At 37.5% G+C, this 17805-nt stretch overlaps 1 protein-coding gene across 2 annotated transcripts in view; it reads left to right on the top strand.

Moving 5' to 3' along the window:
• Positions 1–17778, top strand: part of NAA15 (N-alpha-acetyltransferase 15, NatA auxiliary subunit) — a 46355-nt gene extending 28577 nt beyond the window's left edge. The window contains exons 13-21 of one of the 2 annotated variants that reach the window (XM_076337199.1): positions 385–513; positions 2925–3138; positions 4324–4517; positions 4805–4840; positions 6649–6757; positions 7343–7441; positions 8163–8306; positions 9403–9500; positions 12379–17778. In XM_076337199.1, coding sequence (XP_076193314.1) covers positions 385–513; positions 2925–3138; positions 4324–4517; positions 4805–4840; positions 6649–6757; positions 7343–7441; positions 8163–8306; positions 9403–9500; positions 12379–12579 — 1224 coding nt within the window. In that variant the 3' untranslated portion in view covers positions 12580–17778. The remainder of the gene's footprint in view (positions 1–384; positions 514–2924; positions 3139–4323; positions 4518–4804; positions 4841–6648; positions 6758–7342; positions 7442–8162; positions 8307–9402; positions 9501–12378) is intronic. The other variant, XM_076337200.1, reaches the window with a different exon arrangement.
• Positions 17779–17805: the final 27 nt, after the last annotated feature.

Raw genomic sequence — 17805 nt, 5'->3', positions numbered from 1 at the left:
GCAGGTGTTAGTGTCATGCCACATGCTAGAACTTTTCTGCCATTTTTCTTCACGCTGCAATGTGTTATTTGTACACACTATATTAAAAACACTGAATGAATGTGTCTCCTATCCTAAAGATGAGGAACTGTCACAGTTAAACGGTCAATACCTGGCTATTCATTGTGTATTTCTGACTCTTCCAATAAGTGGAACATAGAGGAATTTTTTTTTTTTTTTTTTTGATTAATGAACAAAGCAAGTCCATCTTAACTGTGGCGTTTCTGACTTTCAGGACTCTGATAGCCTCTTTATTTGTGCTTTTAATTAGAACAAGATAAAAGAAATGGCAGTTAACAAATTGATGAGACTTATTTTTTTTTATAATGCTGTTTTTGCTTTTAGGAAGGAACCTCGGCAGTAGAGAACTTGAATGAAATGCAGTGCATGTGGTTTCAGACAGAATGTGCGCAAGCTTACAAAGCAATGAACAAATTCGGAGAAGCACTTAAGAAATGCCATGAAATTGAGAGAGTACGTATCTGGTTAAACTGCCTAGGTTGGAAAACACTAGCTGAAGTTTACTGTGCTAATACGTTTCCTTTCTGAACAGTAAGAGTGTATTTCATGTAGCTTCAGGAGAGATTTCATTTCATGTTGGCTACTGGGGCGTTGATTAAATTACATTTCCTCCTAAAAATGCCATTGTAAACTGTGTGTTACAGAGAGATTCTATAAAGTCATTTGAAGATCCAGGAAAGACCAGAAAAGTCTCAGAAATAATCTTATTTTTGGCAGGGTACATAAAAATAGGTATTTGGGTACAAACCAAGAGTATGCGTGCTTTAAGTCCAAAAAGAACATGGCTGAGCTGACTAGTCCAGGATTAAAGTAAAGGAAAGATGTCACCTTGCTTATTGTTAAGCCACTGTATTTTAGAGGGAGAAAACAAATGTCAAAAACTATCAAAAATACTAAATATCTTCTCCTTTAAAAAAAATAATTAAGCTACAGTTTAAAAGAAGCTATTAGAAATATAAAGACTTCTTAAGGTAGAAATTGTATCCAAAAAGGGGGGATACTTGCACATTAAATGCAGATCCATAGTAAAGCAAACAAAAAAATTTGGATGCACAACTTCCTTAAAAAAAAAAAGAAAAAAAAGTGGGTTTGGTTTTTTTAAGTACATTAGGGTCTAGAAAAATGACCAGACAGCTGAGGGTGTGAATGAAGTGCTCAAAGAGGAGAACTTAGTGGGAAGCTACGCCTCTGCAAATAGAGAGGCTTAAGGAGATTTCAACACTGATGCTTTTCTGCAGAGGGGAATAGTCTGTGGCATATTCTCAGATTAGAACAAGTCAACAAAGTGATTTGCCATGACCATATTCTGTTTGCACAAATCCTTTAAATAAATTTGTGTAAAATCCTTTTAAAAGAATTTGTGTAAGAAACTACTAGTCTTGTAAATTGTCTTGGGTACCAGAAGAGGTCAGCAAATGAAGAACTGACACAGGCCACCCTAAAAAACATTTCTAAGGAATTAAGTCACTATGTTTAATTTATTTATTGGAATAATTGATTGAAGGTGTAATAAAGATCATAAATAAGATAGACAAATATGTCTTATTCGGAAACCATCAACAAAGCTTTTGTAAGAAAAAGCAGTGCCTCTTAAATCTTTTAGAGGTGCCAGTTATGCTTAAGACAGTCTAGTTGATAAAATGTGTTCTGGATTTCAGAAACACTTTTGATGTCAGCCTTCACACCGTAAAGGATCTAAACTGTCTCAGAAAAAGAAGGGAAGTTGATCTTGTGGATTTAATAGCTGGTTCGTGGCTGGGAAAACAGCATAGGAGCAAATAATCAGCTTTTACAAGAAAAGGAGTTTATCTTGGAGATTACTAGGGCGTCTCCCTAGGGTCTCCATTGTTTGATATGGCAATAAGTGATCACAGAAGGGGAGTGAATAGCGCAAAGACACTTGCTCTGTCTCAATACTAAATGATAAAATGGCGCATGAAACATAATGTTCAACAGTGCAGTCGGTGAAGAAGGGACAAGAAGAAGAATTCTGTGCCCGTGCATAAGTAGTAAAAGGTCTTACATGAATTATTGCTGCTCAGGAAAGAAATCCTGGAACCATTATAGACAGTGCTGCAAAATTTCTGTGTTGGTGCGGAGCAGCAGTCAAAAGGACAGTGTTGGGAATTAAGTGACTAGAGAAGTAGTACGTTTCTTCCATTATATAAATCCGTCATACAGAATCTGAATATCGCAACTCCTTAAAAACGTGCTAGTAAAATACATGCCATGGAGTAACTTCAACATGAAGAGATTGCAGTTAGCTTGTCATGCTTACTGTTTTATCCTCAGCTTTGACAAGCAACAACTGAGTTTAGGATGAAGTTGTATGAGGTCGTAAGTACATGGAGAAGTTGAAGAGGGGAATGACTTTTCACTGCTTCTCAAACAAAAACAAGGGGACATCAGGTGACAAAGAGGAAAGCAGATCTTGAACAAACGGAAGTACTTTCTCAAACCATGTGTGCTTTAAGTGTGGAATTTATTGCCACAGTATTTAATGGAAGTCAAAATTATACTTTTGACTGAAAAAATTAGAGGAGTTCACAGAGGAAAAATCCTTCAAGTGCTGTTTAAATATAACGAATGTAGAAACTTAAACTGCAAATTGTCAGAGGGTAGTTACTGTTAAGAGACTGTGAAATGGGTGAATTTTGGTTCTGACCTAAGATGCCTTCTGTTCTTTTCACCATTACTTTATTTTTGGAGGGCTTTGTTAACTCACATTTCTAAAAGGTAGGGTGTATTTGTCAAACAGCAGGCTTTTACTAAAGTATTCCTTTGGGGAGAGTGTATTAAAAAAAGTCAAGGTTAGTATCTGATTGTTAATACTTGCTAAATAATGTTATGTTATGTTGTGTTAGCATTTTGTAGAAATCACGGATGACCAGTTTGACTTTCACACTTACTGTATGAGGAAGATTACCCTTAGGTCTTATGTGGACTTGTTAAAACTAGAAGATGTACTTCGACAACATCCGTTCTACTTCAAAGCAGCACGAATTGCCATAGAGATATATTTGAAACTTCATGATAATCCCTTAACAGATGAAAATAAAGAACACGAGGCTGATACAGGTATTCAACCCTCAGGATTTATTAAATATGCCGTTTCACTAATTAGTGAATATTTTATGAAGATCCATCATTCTTATAGTTGTCAACTGTAGTAGCCAAAAATAAGAGTTTGACAAAACTCAAAATAGGTAAACTGTAACTTGACCTGCATGTAAAAGTAGATGTTGTACTGAAAGTTAAACTAATACATGTTTTTATTTTGGTTATTATAAAACAATGATGGCTTTTGTAGTGACAGTTGTAATTCTTAAGTAAAAACATGTTTGTGTTATGAAATGGCTGAGAAAACATGGAATTCTCATGGTTGGTGGTCCGTGAAATAACAGGTAGAAGCAGGTCTGCTTGGTGGTAGCCCTTTCTAAGCACTTTATCAGTATGCAAAAATTGGACTAGGTAGCAACTTAAATTTTTATCATCTCTTGCTTCTGATGTAAAAATAATGTTTAAATCCATCAATTTCTTTTTTTTTTTTCCTCTCATCTCTGATTGGAGAGCAACTTAAGCGATTATGGCTTGGGGGACCTCAAATGGTATGAATAGAGGCTATTGAATCTTTCAAGAGGAGTTTGTCAAGTTTTAGTATTTCTCATCTCGGTTCATTTGTGTGGCTTCAGGTTCAAATTAAGTAGAAGTATAATAGAATTTCTTGTAGCCACTTTCTGATGTGTTTTAAATTAATTCCCCATGCTTTAATTGGAGGGAGGAGAGGATCTGCATATGCATCAAATGTAAGATGTCTGTAGGGCATTAAAAGGAAAGCTGGAACTGTCTATGCCAAAGTGCAACTATTTCACCTTATTTTTGTTAGACCATTTAATTACTACACTAAACATAACTTGTGTTGTGTAATGCCTAAGGAATAAATCAACGTGTATTGGTATGCGCTTTTACTCCTGGTACTGGATTTGTGGAGCCATGCAGTAATTACTTTGTCCAGCCTTCAGCATGTTATACTATTGTTCTAATTCCTATTGCCCTGATTTCACAAAGGAATTTGTGAATTATGAAGCAGCAGCGTAGACTGTAAAATAATCTATCGATAGTAAGCAAGCTTTTACAAATGTAATGGCAGCATTACTAGTTAGTAGATACGGTTTAAAGAAGATGATGGTATCTGACAACTGATTGAGACTGTTTAATATTAGACATCAATATTGTCTGGTTTTACCCTTTGCGTGTGTACAGCGAATATGTCTGACAAGGAGCTAAAGAAGCTACGAAATAAGCAGAGAAGAGCGCAAAAGAAAGCACAGCTGGAGGAGGAGAAGAAGAACGCTGAGAAAGAGAAGCAACAGAGGAACCAGAAAAAGAAGAAAGATGACGATGATGAAGAAATTGGAGGACCGAAAGAAGAACTTATCCCTGAGAAATTGGCAAAGGTGCTTACTAATGTAATAATAAAGTCATAGAAATCTCTAGAAAAATTACAGTGAGCACACATACAATTTGAAAGCCATTCAGATAACTTGTTTATTTTTTGTATGGCTTCTCTTCACAGGCGGCATTTTAAAAAGAATTCTTTTCTAGGAATAGTTTGTTGGAAATACTGTCATAATGTGATGAAATCACAGCTTTTGTGCCTAGTTCTCAAAGGCAGCGATTGAAGTCATAGACATTTGCTACATGTGTGTATTGCACTAACTTGTTGATTATACCCTATTTCTAGTTGATCGGATGGAAGTCTTTCTATTCTGTATGTAAGGTGATTATCATTCACTCTTTGTCCCATAATATTTTTTTATTTATTAAGCATAGACAACCTGTGAAAGAAAGGTTCAGAAACACTGAATGCTTTAACGGCATTTGTTTGCATTTGTTTTGGATGGGGAGAAAAAAGGATAAAGAAGCTGTTTGGAAGTAGTAGTAGACTAGACTGAGATGGATTTTTGAGATCTGGATTAAGAACTGTAGAGATATATAAAGGGGAGGTGACCCAGAAGACTATTCTTGTGCTAAAAGTTGTACCTGTAAGGAGTAGGAAAACACTTGAAAAATGTGGGGAAAGATAATGAAAATATATATATAGACTATAAAAATTAATTTATAGCAATAGTAGTATAGTATCCAAGTTCTGATAGATACAGTATTCGGTATTTTCACAGTATAACGAATATTACTGGCTCTTGAGGGGATGATATTTGAAAGCTGAGACAATGAACGTCACTCTGTAGCCCTGAAGCAAGTGACTTAAAAACTTGACTAGTCATTTAAGAATATTGCCAGTATTCCCATTGTTTAGCTCACTGGTAGCAAGAAGCAGCACTAATTGCAGTGCTAGTTAAGACTGAAGTGGTCACAATGGCATGTGTTGAAATTGAGTTCTGGAGTTCCATGGGATATCCCAGGAAAATCAAGGTAGTCCCCAAGATTATAGGGAATAGTTGCAGCTGTTTAATGCATTCCTTTGGCAAACCTTCCCTAATTATATTCCAAATTTAATATCAGAATCATGATATAGACACTTCCAAATTCAGTTGGTTCCTAATGCCAGAAGACCATTTCTGACATAGTTGGTCACTTGCAAAACGTTTTCCTGAAACAGTTGCCCCTAGACTTCTTTGGATATATAGCTTTGGCATTAAAGGCATAGCTTTGAAATCTGTTTTATTATAGGTTCCAAATAGTTTAAGTGCACAGTTGTGACTGATGTATGCAAACTCATAACAGCACATATAAATGATGCAATTTTTTAATGAAAACTGTTGTAGTATATGGTTAGCAGGAGGCTCCGTAAGGTGTCCATCATTGTCTTCAACTCAGTTATTTGCAATGAAGTGTATTGCTTCAACATTACTAAATTGTTATTGACAGACAACAATTAAATTTTGTATCTGATTCTTAGAGAGTAGCTTATGTTCACAAAAAACTAAATATGAAAGACAACAGACAGTTCTTGTTCGAATTATCCCTAACCTCTAGATGCAAGAGATCTGTCTGTAAAGAATCCTTGCACAGAATTAATTTGTGTTAAAGCTGTCCATTGACTGGATTATGCTAGCTAAGACCAGGAGACCATGATCAATATCTAGTTACTTCAAGCTTGCTGTTAGTGTCTTGGCTGGGAACGTTGCCACGACCTGGCAGCTTTCAGGAACCTGGCTGAAGCTCACATGAACAGACCCTGTCATGGGCATAAAGTAGTCGTGTACCAACGTCTCAGGCCCGTGTGTGTAGATTGGCATGGGGAGCCATCCTGCCCATTACAGTGTGGGTTCAGCTGCAGCTGTGTTTAATACTGCTGTACGATAGAAGGCAAAGACTTGTAGCTCTATAGGAAAATGTGATTTGTAACAATCACAAAGCAGTTTTTTAGACTTGACAGTCTGTGTTTAGACACTAACATTGAGTGAAAGATGCAAAATTTGTAACAGAAGAGGTTCTAAGCATCTTATGCATTGCCTTATGAGAGTAACTCTCTGATGTGACTCAGAAATAGCTAATTCTGTTGCTGTAGAGTTATTAGGTTTAAACTTTGTGACTTAGTTGTGTGTCACTTCCTTGAATCTGTAGGTTGAAGCACCTTTGGAAGAAGCCATTAAATTTTTAACACCCCTGAAGAATTTAGTGAAGAACAAAATAGAGACGCATCTTTTTGCCTTTGAGATTTATTTTCGAAAAGGTAGGTGAGAAAACAAATGAAAGAAAGCAATTTGCACTTCGTAAAGATGTATATTAGAATTTAAGCAAAAATTATTGATGAGATATGAGGAGTCAGTCCCTGTCGAGCCACACAACTCTTCATTGGACTGACACCCCAGCCATGAGCAGTCTGTGAAAAACCGAAGTTTGGTGATTATCCGTTTTCTTTGCTGTGTTTAAATCTACAAGCAATGAGACTGTAGTTAATTCTCCCAGCTTGCATTTGCACTAGTTATTTGTTTGTATCTGTAGTTCGCAGAACTATACGCTGTAAAGAAGTAGTGTACAGTTGCTAATGAGAACTGGTCTTTTGAAACACTTGATTTTTGAATTCTTGTATCAGTTAAATACTATGCTTTAAGAACTTACTATGTTCAAACTTACCTGTTGAACAGGCTTAATTCACTGGTTAAATAAATGCATGTTAGAAAAAATGGCTGTTGCAGTACACTCAGCTTTAATTTCTTTTGACCATTCTAATTTCAAACACTAAATACTCCTGCAACATAATGCAGTGAGTTCCAGCCACAGGTTTTTGAACATTTGCCAACACTTTCTTTTCCAGAGAAGTTCCTTCTGATGCTTCAGTCTGTGAAGAGAGCCTTTGCTATTGATTCTAGTCATCCTTGGCTTCATGAATGTATGATTCATCTCTTCAGCAGTGGTATGTATGTTTGATATGACTTCATCTGTACGTGCTTCCAGATGATGCCTAACCCACATACAGCCATTGATTTTTAGCTTATAGACTGTTAGCACAATTAACTCAAAATATTTAATACATGTATTAGAAAGCTTTTTAAACAACTGATTCATGCTAAAATTAAGTATGTTTATTATGACTGCAGATGGATTTAGTAGTTATTCCAACAAGTATTAGTAAGTCTTTTTAAGACTGTGAGTATTATGGTGAACCCCTGAAAGAGTGAGTGAGTGAAGAAATGGAAACTGCAGAGTGAGGAATCTGGCTTTTCTGCTGGCAGCCTGTGTCGGCATGTGAGGAGAAGGCTTAGAAGGTTGGAAGGATTCTCTCCCTTCCATTGCCCAAAAGGTCACCCTTCCTGTTGATGGCTACAGGCTAGATACATTTAAGAACAGACTTGTATGACCTCAATCTTTGAGCCTAATAGATTTTAATCAGTAAGGGGGAGAGTGCATTGGAGTAAAAAGGCTTTGGCTTTTTCTAAGCATCAGAAAACTGTCACAGCTTTTTCCAACCAGATCCAGTTATTTATCTTTTCGAATTTCATGCATCTTCCTTTGAGATTTTTTTTCAATTATATTAATAATGTAGACATGACAAGTATTAAAATAAATGCATAAAGTAGATTTTACTGTGATTACCTGTGCTCACCTCGATTAACTTCTTTTTTCCAATTCCATAGTATCTGAAAGTAAGGATCTGCCTGATGCAGTTAGAACAGTGTTAAATCAAGAAATGAATCGGCTTTTTGGAGCAACTAATCCAAAGAACTTCAATGAAGCTTTCCTTAAAAAGAACTATGACTCACTACCACATAGGTTATCAGGTATTTTGCCTTTATGCTTTTTCTGCCCTGCTTCTGTATTTTCTGTGCTTATCTAGCAGCGGCATCTTAGTTTCAGCATCAGCGATGTAAAAATCACTTTCTATCGGGAATGCTTTTCTGCTCTCGGTTTGTGTTTTTGTGACAACATGACCACCAGGTTGTCTGTGGTTTTCTTTAATTTTTTTCTATATGCTGCTAAAATACAGATTTTTGGACCTCTCTGCCCTGTTCTCATTTCTGATGCATGCTGAATGTATCATAAGGCTGTAACTGTATTTAATGCATATTTAATGAAATAGTTCATATGAGCTACATATGTGAAGTAGTATTTCCAAGTTGCAAAGGGTTTTTTGATACATGTATTTGAAGAGGCTGACTGCCAAGAGAAATGCGCTGAGTGCTCAGCAAGCCAGGTAACGCCCAGAGCTATTGGTATGCCTAACATGAGGAGCTTAGATGGTGCTGGTTACCTGTTAGGAAAGGCTGTCTGTCAATAGTGACCACATATTACAGTGGGTACCACGTGGGAAGCAGGATGTAAACCACCCAGAGGAGCGGCATTACTGTTGTGGCTCAGTCTGGGCTCAGACCTGGCCACAGAAAGCGGTGAGTGTACTCTTGCATCTTCTCTGGCATCAAGTCCCTTCAACTACATCTGTGCTGTGGGACTAGGAACTGTGTCCTGGTTGTGTCCTGACACCGTATTATAACAAGAGCTCTGTGTGCACATCTCTTCTGTGCCTCGGTTTCTGTGTGAAGGAGATGTGAGCAGTGGTGCTGGAGGGAACTGTGGTGTGTTGCAGCAGGTCTGATTTGTTATCTTCACTGCCAGGGATTCCACAGTACACTGCAAAATGCTCCTACCCTGCAGTAGAGACAACACCTATTTGTTTCAATGCTTTGTCTAGCATCGAATAGTAGACTTAAAGCTTCTACTTGCTCAGGTGTCAAGCTTTAATGCTCCACGTGGTTCCATTTTGAACTACTACTGTAGAGTTCAGTATCCTCTCTTAGTCATATTATCTCTATTTTATGTTAGTATATAAGATGTTTTTGGTCATCCACTGGGTGATGAAGCTTATTTTTCCTCCTGTAGCTGCCAAAATGATGTACTATTTAGATCCTTCCAGTCAGAAAAGGGCAGTGGAGCTGGCAATGACCCTGGATGAATCCCTCACTAACAGAAATCTTCAGGTAACAGATATTTATAAATTGTAAACAACTTCTGGTATATCTGTGGAAGCTTTATGCAAATTACAGAGGTAAGAGAAAGCTGAAAGGATTGCTGTGCCTTATGGTAAGGAGGTTGGGTTGTCATGTGAGAGAACGGGGTATCAGGTTAACCTGAACTGAAATGTTTAACGTCCTTTTCACACATTTAAATTAATTTAGTTTTGTCGTAATATGAAAATAGCTAGCTAGCAGCAGAAACAACGTTATTGCCACAGATAATGGGAAAGCTTATTAAACACAAGAGAATTCACATGGCAAAAGATGCTAAAGCTCCCCAATAAGGAAAGATTGTAGTCTGTCTGAGCTTTAGCTGTTACAGAGGTGACTGTTCGCAAGAAAAATATTGACTTAGGAGCAGCTCAGACTTCGTGAAAGCTTTCCATATTCATCCCCCTGCAAGCTGTGTGAATTATCTTAGTTTTAATAAAAGGTGCGTATGCATGTTTTGGCCTTAGTATGTAGTTAAGTAAAAAGCTTACCAAATTTTGAAATTCTGCTCCATTCTGGTGGTCGTGGAATAATCTCCCTGTGCCACCGCCACCATGCCCCTTTCCCTGCTCCCCCACCTTCATCTGGGAAGGCTATCAGTTCTGACTTGCAATTTGAAGTATTCGAGAGAAGGTAATTTTTTTAGTATCTTCAAATGTTTCTTATAAAGAATGAATAAACATGTTTTTTTCTTCCTATGACCGCACACTGGCAGAACCTTACCTGACAATGCAGAGAGGGAATAAAATGTCCTTTCTTTTTTTTTCCCTAGTCTTTTTTAAACTATTTCTGTATCCCAGTCAAATCGTTTCCTTTGGCATCACTGTGAGAGTGTCCAGTACATTTAATTAAGTATTAGAGAGATTCCTTGGCAGGCTGTGCAAACTTTAGGACATTTTGTTTCTCTCGGTTCCCCTGGCACTTTATTTCTTTATTGTGCTCTTTGTCTGGGGACTGAAGAATTTTTTAGATCTATTGCAAGTAAAATAGGTGAACTTTCTAGTAAAATTACTCTTTTGTGGGCAAAAATCAGCATCTTCCAAAAAACATCCCTTTGGAAATATACTGGGTTCAACAGAACTTTAATTGGGAAGGATTTTAAATTCACAATAGAATTTTTGGACAAAACAGAGGGGAAAAGAGAGACAAGACAATTTGCCATGATTTATAAACTTGCTTAGGATGTTAAAGATTCAGATCCTTTCTCTAGCTGATCTGGTTATGGGACACAAACTCATGTCTTTCATATCCTAAGTACATATTTAGCAGTTTTCATAAACTGTTTCTTTTTGGGTTTTTTTTTTGTGTGTTACTGTTTGAGCAGTCTCAAAGAGCTTAAGATAGATTATCAATAGGTTTAGAAAACAAAAATTAGATTGCCTTCAACAGCATTCTTTTTGCCTCATAGCTGTGTTTTTTGCCTGAGAGTGGGATTGTGGGAATTGGACTGGGGAAAGATTAAAATGTAACCAAAAATGCTTAGTTGTTTTAGAGGTGTTATCTTGGTAGGACTATAAGAGGCATTTACTGACTCAGCAGCGTATAAAGATGATATATGCAGCATTGTGATAAAACTGGAAAAGTTCAATTTAAGCATTCTTGGTGCCAACATAAAGAGTTGGAGTTCTACTGAACTTATAGATGGGAAATTGAAAGTGCCCTAAAAAAAAAGAATCTGAAGGAGTCTAGGCATTTGTTGAAAGGCATTCTCATGTGCAAAGAGATCAAATATATTATATTTCATTTTAGTAAAGACCAGCTGTCTCAGGGCACATTGCAGGCATAAATCTAGATATATTTGACCTTCTGTGGATGCCGGTGACGCAAAGAGCTAATGTGAGGCAAAGAGGTTGTTGAAGAGAACTTCATAACCCCACAGCAGGAGGACAGAGCAGTTAATCTCAATACACAGAAGAAATAAAAGCTATAGTAAATGTCAGAGGAGTGGGAAAAGGCTAGCTTACTACGCTAATGCTAGCAGAACACGACATGGACTGATGTTAAATGCTGCTGGGCTTTAGTGAAGCTCAGTAGGTCAGTTTCTCGCGTTTGGAATGCAAGTTGAAAAAAAAACAGGAAATCTCCTTTTTCTCTTCTGAATTGTGAACAAAAATGGATATGAAACTGCAGGTACATCTGAAGGATGTGATAATATCCGAGTAATTTGGTTTGATTCACTAGTTACAGACACGCTTCAGTAAGTCACATATCCTTAAATGTAAAAATGTTTGGGTTTTTTTTTTCCCCCTACCAGAAATGTTTTTACGTCTAATTATGGTTATTCAGCTGATGCTATTTTTACATTTTAATTATATTCCACGAGTCTTCCAATTCTATCTGAAAGCACGTTCACAAAGTCATTATTAGGAAATGATAGTATATATTCTGGATTCATTGTTTTTATTTGCGAATGCTAAAATTCAAATGCATGTTACGTATTGCTGAAATTTTCACTGTATCCCAAGATGGGGAGGGGGACGGGGACGGACGGACGACACGCACCACAAACCCCAAAAACACATTTAGTTGCAAGGAAGCCTGGTTCTTGGTTGCCAACTAGTATGAATCAAATTTTTTTAGGAAAATAAGGATCAGGTGACAAATGAGTGTTTTCATTTTCAGCCAAGATTTCTAGCTGGTTTTTAAATCCCTTTTTAAACTGCATTATTTCGAATCAGACTACACTGGTATTTCATGCTGTGTCTAGTTAAAAAAAAGTCATTTGATGTTGGTAGAAACCTGAAAACAATACTCGAGTTTGTTTTCTTTGTAGTATTGTATTTCTAGTTTGAGAGTGTTCAGATGAACGTTTAAGAAACCGTAACACTTCTTTATTTTTCTCTTTAATTAGACTTGTATGGAGGTATTAGAAGCTTTATGTGACGGTAGCCTTGGAGACTGTAAAGAAGCATCTGAAACTTACAGAGCAAATTGTCATAAGCTTTTCCCTTATGCTTTGGCTTTCATGCCCCCTGGATATGAAGAGGATATGAAGATCACAGTTAATGGAGATAGTTCTGCAGAACCTGAAGAACTGGCCAATGAAATATGAACAACTTTATTGGAAAAAAAAAAAAATGACATTGGACCATATCTGGTGTATAATATTTTTGTCACGCACCTGCTGAATTGTTCTAACTTACACAGAGAACAGAAGGAAAAAAAAAATGTTGCCTTCAAATAGTTTTACTTTTTTTTTTATCCTGCTGACAAAGTATATATATAAAATATCTAACATATTACTGGATATAGGTTGTTCGGTTTCTTAAAAATTAAAAGCTGCTAAAATTGAAGAAAAAAACCCCTTCTCCTTACCTACCTACCCATGTTTTTAAACTAATTTATATGAAATCTGGAGGCGTACAGCTCTCGGAGCAGGTGTGTGGCAGAAATATTACTTTAAATTTGTCTTGTGAGATTACTGTTATCTCAGACAGCAAAAATGCTGTTTTAGCACTGGATTCTTTCACTGAGCACAAAGAGTTGTTGGGGCTTTAGCATCTGACTGATTTTGATACAGGGATGATTCTGTCCATAGGAAGTATGCAATGTGAATCAGAATACATAGAGAAACCGGCAACATACATGTTATGTTGTGGATGCTGGGACATACAGATATCAAGCAGAATTAAGAAACATAGTGTGTTCAATAAGCTTGTTGTGTCTCTGAAATTCACTGCACACGATCAGTTTGGTGTTCTTGCACCACAGTTTTTAACTGAAGGAAACAGTTAAAACTATCTCTCTCTTTGAATTAAACGTGGGGGGTGGGGTGGGGAGAATCAACATTGCTGTTCTTGAGATGAACCTACCAGCGTAGGTTGGCCAAACTTCTTAAAACTGAAATGCAAGAACCAAATGAAATTATGCACTGTGATGTGGCACCAACTAATTAGAAAGATAGCATGCATTTTTCACGTAGAGTGAAAACAAAATGAGAACATACTATGGCTTGAAGTTGCAAAGAGGAGAGCTCCTGACTACCATTTTGACTGATCAAGAGACTAATAGTTTAAAACCTCAGCAGGCCTTGTTCACGTTATGCAGAAAAAAAAAAAAGTGCTGCAGTTTAGATACCTCTGGAACTTTTCCACAGTGTCACAGGTTTGTAATACTTGAAGCCCTACATTTCTAAGAATATATTTCTTGCTCAGTTGTTTCAGGCAAGCCCAAGACTTTATAACTTTTAAGGGGCCCAAAATTTTTTTTCAATAACAGACCAGCTTCTTATTCCTGCAGTTACAGATGTAATTTCCTTTGTCAAACATAAGGTACCAAATATAATGCAATAAAACGTTTTGAAAAACAATTGTGTGAATATTTAAACCAATCTCTGTTGTACTTTGAAAATGAATGGGTTCACTAGAGTGCAGCTCAGGGTTGGCTTACTGTGCTGTCCAGTTACGCTAATAATGTCACTGCTGATGGGTGGTCGTTGAGTATAAAGTGCAAATGCATTATATGTAAATACTGAATGTCTGGGAAGTCCTATAACACAGAATGCTTTACTACTTGGCTTTTAAGTTCCACCAATGTTACGTTGAATTTTATTTTCCACGTCAAGCTTCAGTCTACAAGTCTACTGTGTTAATAATATAGATAAGTGCTCAAATGTTTTTTTTTTTATAGGCTCATCATATAAAACAGAGCAGAAAATAAACTACAGCTTATAAAGTGAGTGCCTTCTTTGCTGCAGGAGTTCAGTTACAGAGTGTCTGTTGTGTGGATACACAGCCTTCCTCTTCCACATCATGGAATTCAGTGATTGACACGTACAGTTAAGAAATCCAGGAAGACTTATTGGGGTTTGTAGTTTTCTAACTGTCAGAAGAACAGTTTTTTTGTTTCTTGTGCATTCAGCACCACTTTCTTTTCATGGTTAGACTATCCTTGTGTATGTTTGCAGTGTAGTTCATGTCGGAAATGTAAGTTGTATTGCTCTATTTGTATATTTAATCTGCTGGGCTTTTAGGGACTAGAATACCTATAGAGCCTTTAATTGACTCTGGTATTTACGTCTAGATCTCAGTCTTTTCTGCAGCCTGAGATACTTGGACTGCATGTCTTCTGCAACTACTGAAGATGGTTCGATCTTGCCTACACAAGCTACGAGCTTTTGGCCTTGCCTCTGAGTATTGCTGCCGTTTTCTTGGCTTCTGATGCTTAGCTGGAGGCAGATGAGTGCTCGCTCTAACAGATTGTGAATTGCATCAAGCAAATTTTTTTTTTTCCAAATTCTGTTTTTTGGGTGCTGCCTATAAATGGGATTATTTCCTTTTTCACTGCCTGTTTTTGTGTTGAAATATATGAACGAAAAGCAAGAAGTTACTTGTTATCTTTCATTATGCAAGTGGGAAAGGATATTTCTGTGGGCCTTCCAGAAGCTTCCATCTACACATCCATTGTGATTTCCCCAAAGACGCTTCTTCGTAACCTTTCTGAAAGGCATCCGTAGTGCTTCAGAGATGATGCTTTTGGATTAAAGAGGTTCCTCATCCCTTTCCAGAAGACTGCAGTCCCAGGAAATGAAACTAAGTCAAGAGTTTACCTGCAGAAGAAGGTTCTTTAATTGGCAAAGGAATTGCTATTCCTTCATCTTCGTATCTCTCCTGTTAGATGCAATGCTAATTTCCGAGGAAGAGTTTTTAAGAGCTGGAAATGAAGTTAAAATCCAATGCAATGAGTCTTGCGAAGTAGTAGCACAGAGTGCCATGCTACAGTGAAAACTTTCCTTTGCATGTCGAGATCCAAAATTGTAATCATTGGTGCTTGGCTGTCAAAGCGGGTGAGCAGGGATTGCAGTCGTGGCCAGAGTGACCTAGAACGTTGGCTTACTAATGACATGATTTGATTCAATTCTTCACGATTTTCACTGGAGAAAGATGTTTTCACCATCAGTGGAGCCACTGGTGATGACATATGCTATGGATATCTTTCCTGGGGGGGGAAAAAACATTCAGACAACAAATTTTCCCTAGATAGAGACTGTAGATGGTGCAAATGCACATTGTGTGAAGCAATGCCAGAGTTGGAAGTGGACTTAAATTGTAAGTAACTGAAAGTGGTTGTTTGGTAGGTGAGGTACTCACTTTTTCCACTTGGAGACCAGGGCACGCAGACATGTGGCATGTGTGAACAAACAGGTAAAATAGTCTCAAAATGATCTATTCAGTAACTCATTGTATTTCTTTGCATCTTAAATGCCTTAAAGCCTCTATATTCTTCTACAGTTATGTTTTTTCCAGTAGAGGTCTTAATACTACCATGTTCATAGGGGAGGAATCATGCCTGATGTGTGGTGTGTCCGCCAGAATACAGAGGAAGTTTGTTGCTTAGTTTTTCTCCTAGCGTAGGGAGAAAATTCCAGGTTTCCCAGGGAGCTCTCTAGGGCTGGATGAGGTACATATAATTAGCCCATTAAATCTTCCTTCAGTGTTTGCTTTGGTTGGTTTTTCCAGGTCTGGAGGTGCTCCAGCTGTACAGTAGACCCTGGAAGCTGGTGTAGCACCTTACTCTTCAGCCAGATTGAATTGTCAGTGTCTTCATAGAAAGAAAACACGGATGAGAATAGGGTGAGGTCAGGCCTGAGAGATCAGAGGTCTGCAAATACAATTTCAGTATCACGTGAGCAAGTTCAAATAAGAAAACTTAAGATCTTTGTCTAACACGATGCCTTTGAGGGTTCGAGCAATGGTGCCATCGTTCCTGCAGTGCTAGCATCCCATACACCACAGTTGTGCTTTGAACGTGTGCCACTAATGCTAACAAAACCACTTGCTAGGGTAATCCAGCTCGATATACCTGAATAAAGATGATTTTATTTTTCCCTTTTCATGATGGCTTTAAATGTTTTTGTAAGTGTTCTGTACTGGGTAGCTAGCTTGCTAGCTTTGAAATCTTTCCCCTGTCTTTCCCCCTAAGAAAGTTTGCTCTAAAAATGGAGTTTGTACCTAAGTGGTAACATAGCTTGAACTATGTGGAAGTAAGAGTTACGCTTGTCTGATAACATACCGCTTTGGGATTCTGTGGAGGAAAACAATGCAAATGTAGTATAATTAGTCATATCAGTAAGGAATTGAGCGGCTTATAAGCTCATTAATGAAAGTTGAAGTTCCAGATGGAGGAAAATGGTTGCTGAGCTTGGGGAAACACTCTTGCTTCTAGAAGCGTTCCAGTTGTGAACCGTTCTTGGATGTGGTAAGGAGCAAAGGGCGTACACTTTTAGAAAACACATGGTCATGTTGTCATGATTGTATTTCCTGGAAATTAAAGCTGTAGCCTACAAACACCAGTTTTAATGCCTGTCTCGGGCAGAGACTCTTCTTCCCGAGAGCATACAGCCAGCAGTGAGCATGGCAAGGAGCAACTGATAGAGCAGCTTGGCAAAAGGAGACTGAAGTGAGTTATAAGGAGGTGGCATAATAGAAATTCCATTTTAGATTAAGTATAAAATAGCTTTTTTTATTACTAGAAAGATTACTGAAGCTGTAAATACTATAAGTGCAGTCTTCCCGGGCCAAGGAAGCTGTAAATGCATATTACTTTTAGGGTGGTACAAGCAAATAGTAGTATGTTCACAAAGATTCTAGCTTTGTACGTTGGTCTTCAAGTAAATCGTGGCAGAAAGCTCGGAGGACAAAGATTGTCCAGTTTACAAGGGACCATATCAAAGGGTTTGTAAGAATATTGCAAGAGAAATATTACTAGAAAATCCAAAGCATCTTAGAATAGCTTTCCTAAGATGTTTGTTGTTTTAATTGAAAATGTTACATCTGCTAACTGTTCATAACAAAAGACAAAAAGTACTTTTACAAAATACTTCTGCCTGGCACTGCCCATTCAATATCTACCTCTACTAGTCCTAGTCTAGTTCAGCTACTGCATAATTTTAGCCATTTAGCATATAACACATGAAAAAGTGTCATTTACCTGGTTGGTGAACAAATGTATGATGATGGATAACGTTTAGTTTTAAACTGTAATGCAATAAACCACAAACTTAGTGAAAGTCCTGTTGTTGGTTCAGTGCAGCAGCATATTTATTGCTTCATTGCTGATCCGTTCAAAAAAATCTTAAATTATAGACTCCACCAAGTTACTTGCAATTGTACTGGGATTTGCTTTCCCTTCCAGCCTTCCTAACTGGTTAACAATGTTGTACTGTGTTTTTACGCTCTTCTCTGGTGGTAGCAAATATCAAAATTGGCAGGAAGTCAATCGATGAATAAAAATGCTGAGTTCTGTTTGTAAATGAGTACTAGTGGTTCCTTGTTGTAGG

The sequence above is a fragment of the Aptenodytes patagonicus genome, chromosome 4 (genome assembly GCF_965638725.1).
Source record: "Aptenodytes patagonicus chromosome 4, bAptPat1.pri.cur, whole genome shotgun sequence".
Taxonomy (NCBI): domain Eukaryota; kingdom Metazoa; phylum Chordata; class Aves; order Sphenisciformes; family Spheniscidae; genus Aptenodytes; species Aptenodytes patagonicus.
This window is presented reverse-complemented; position numbering and strand designations above follow the sequence as displayed.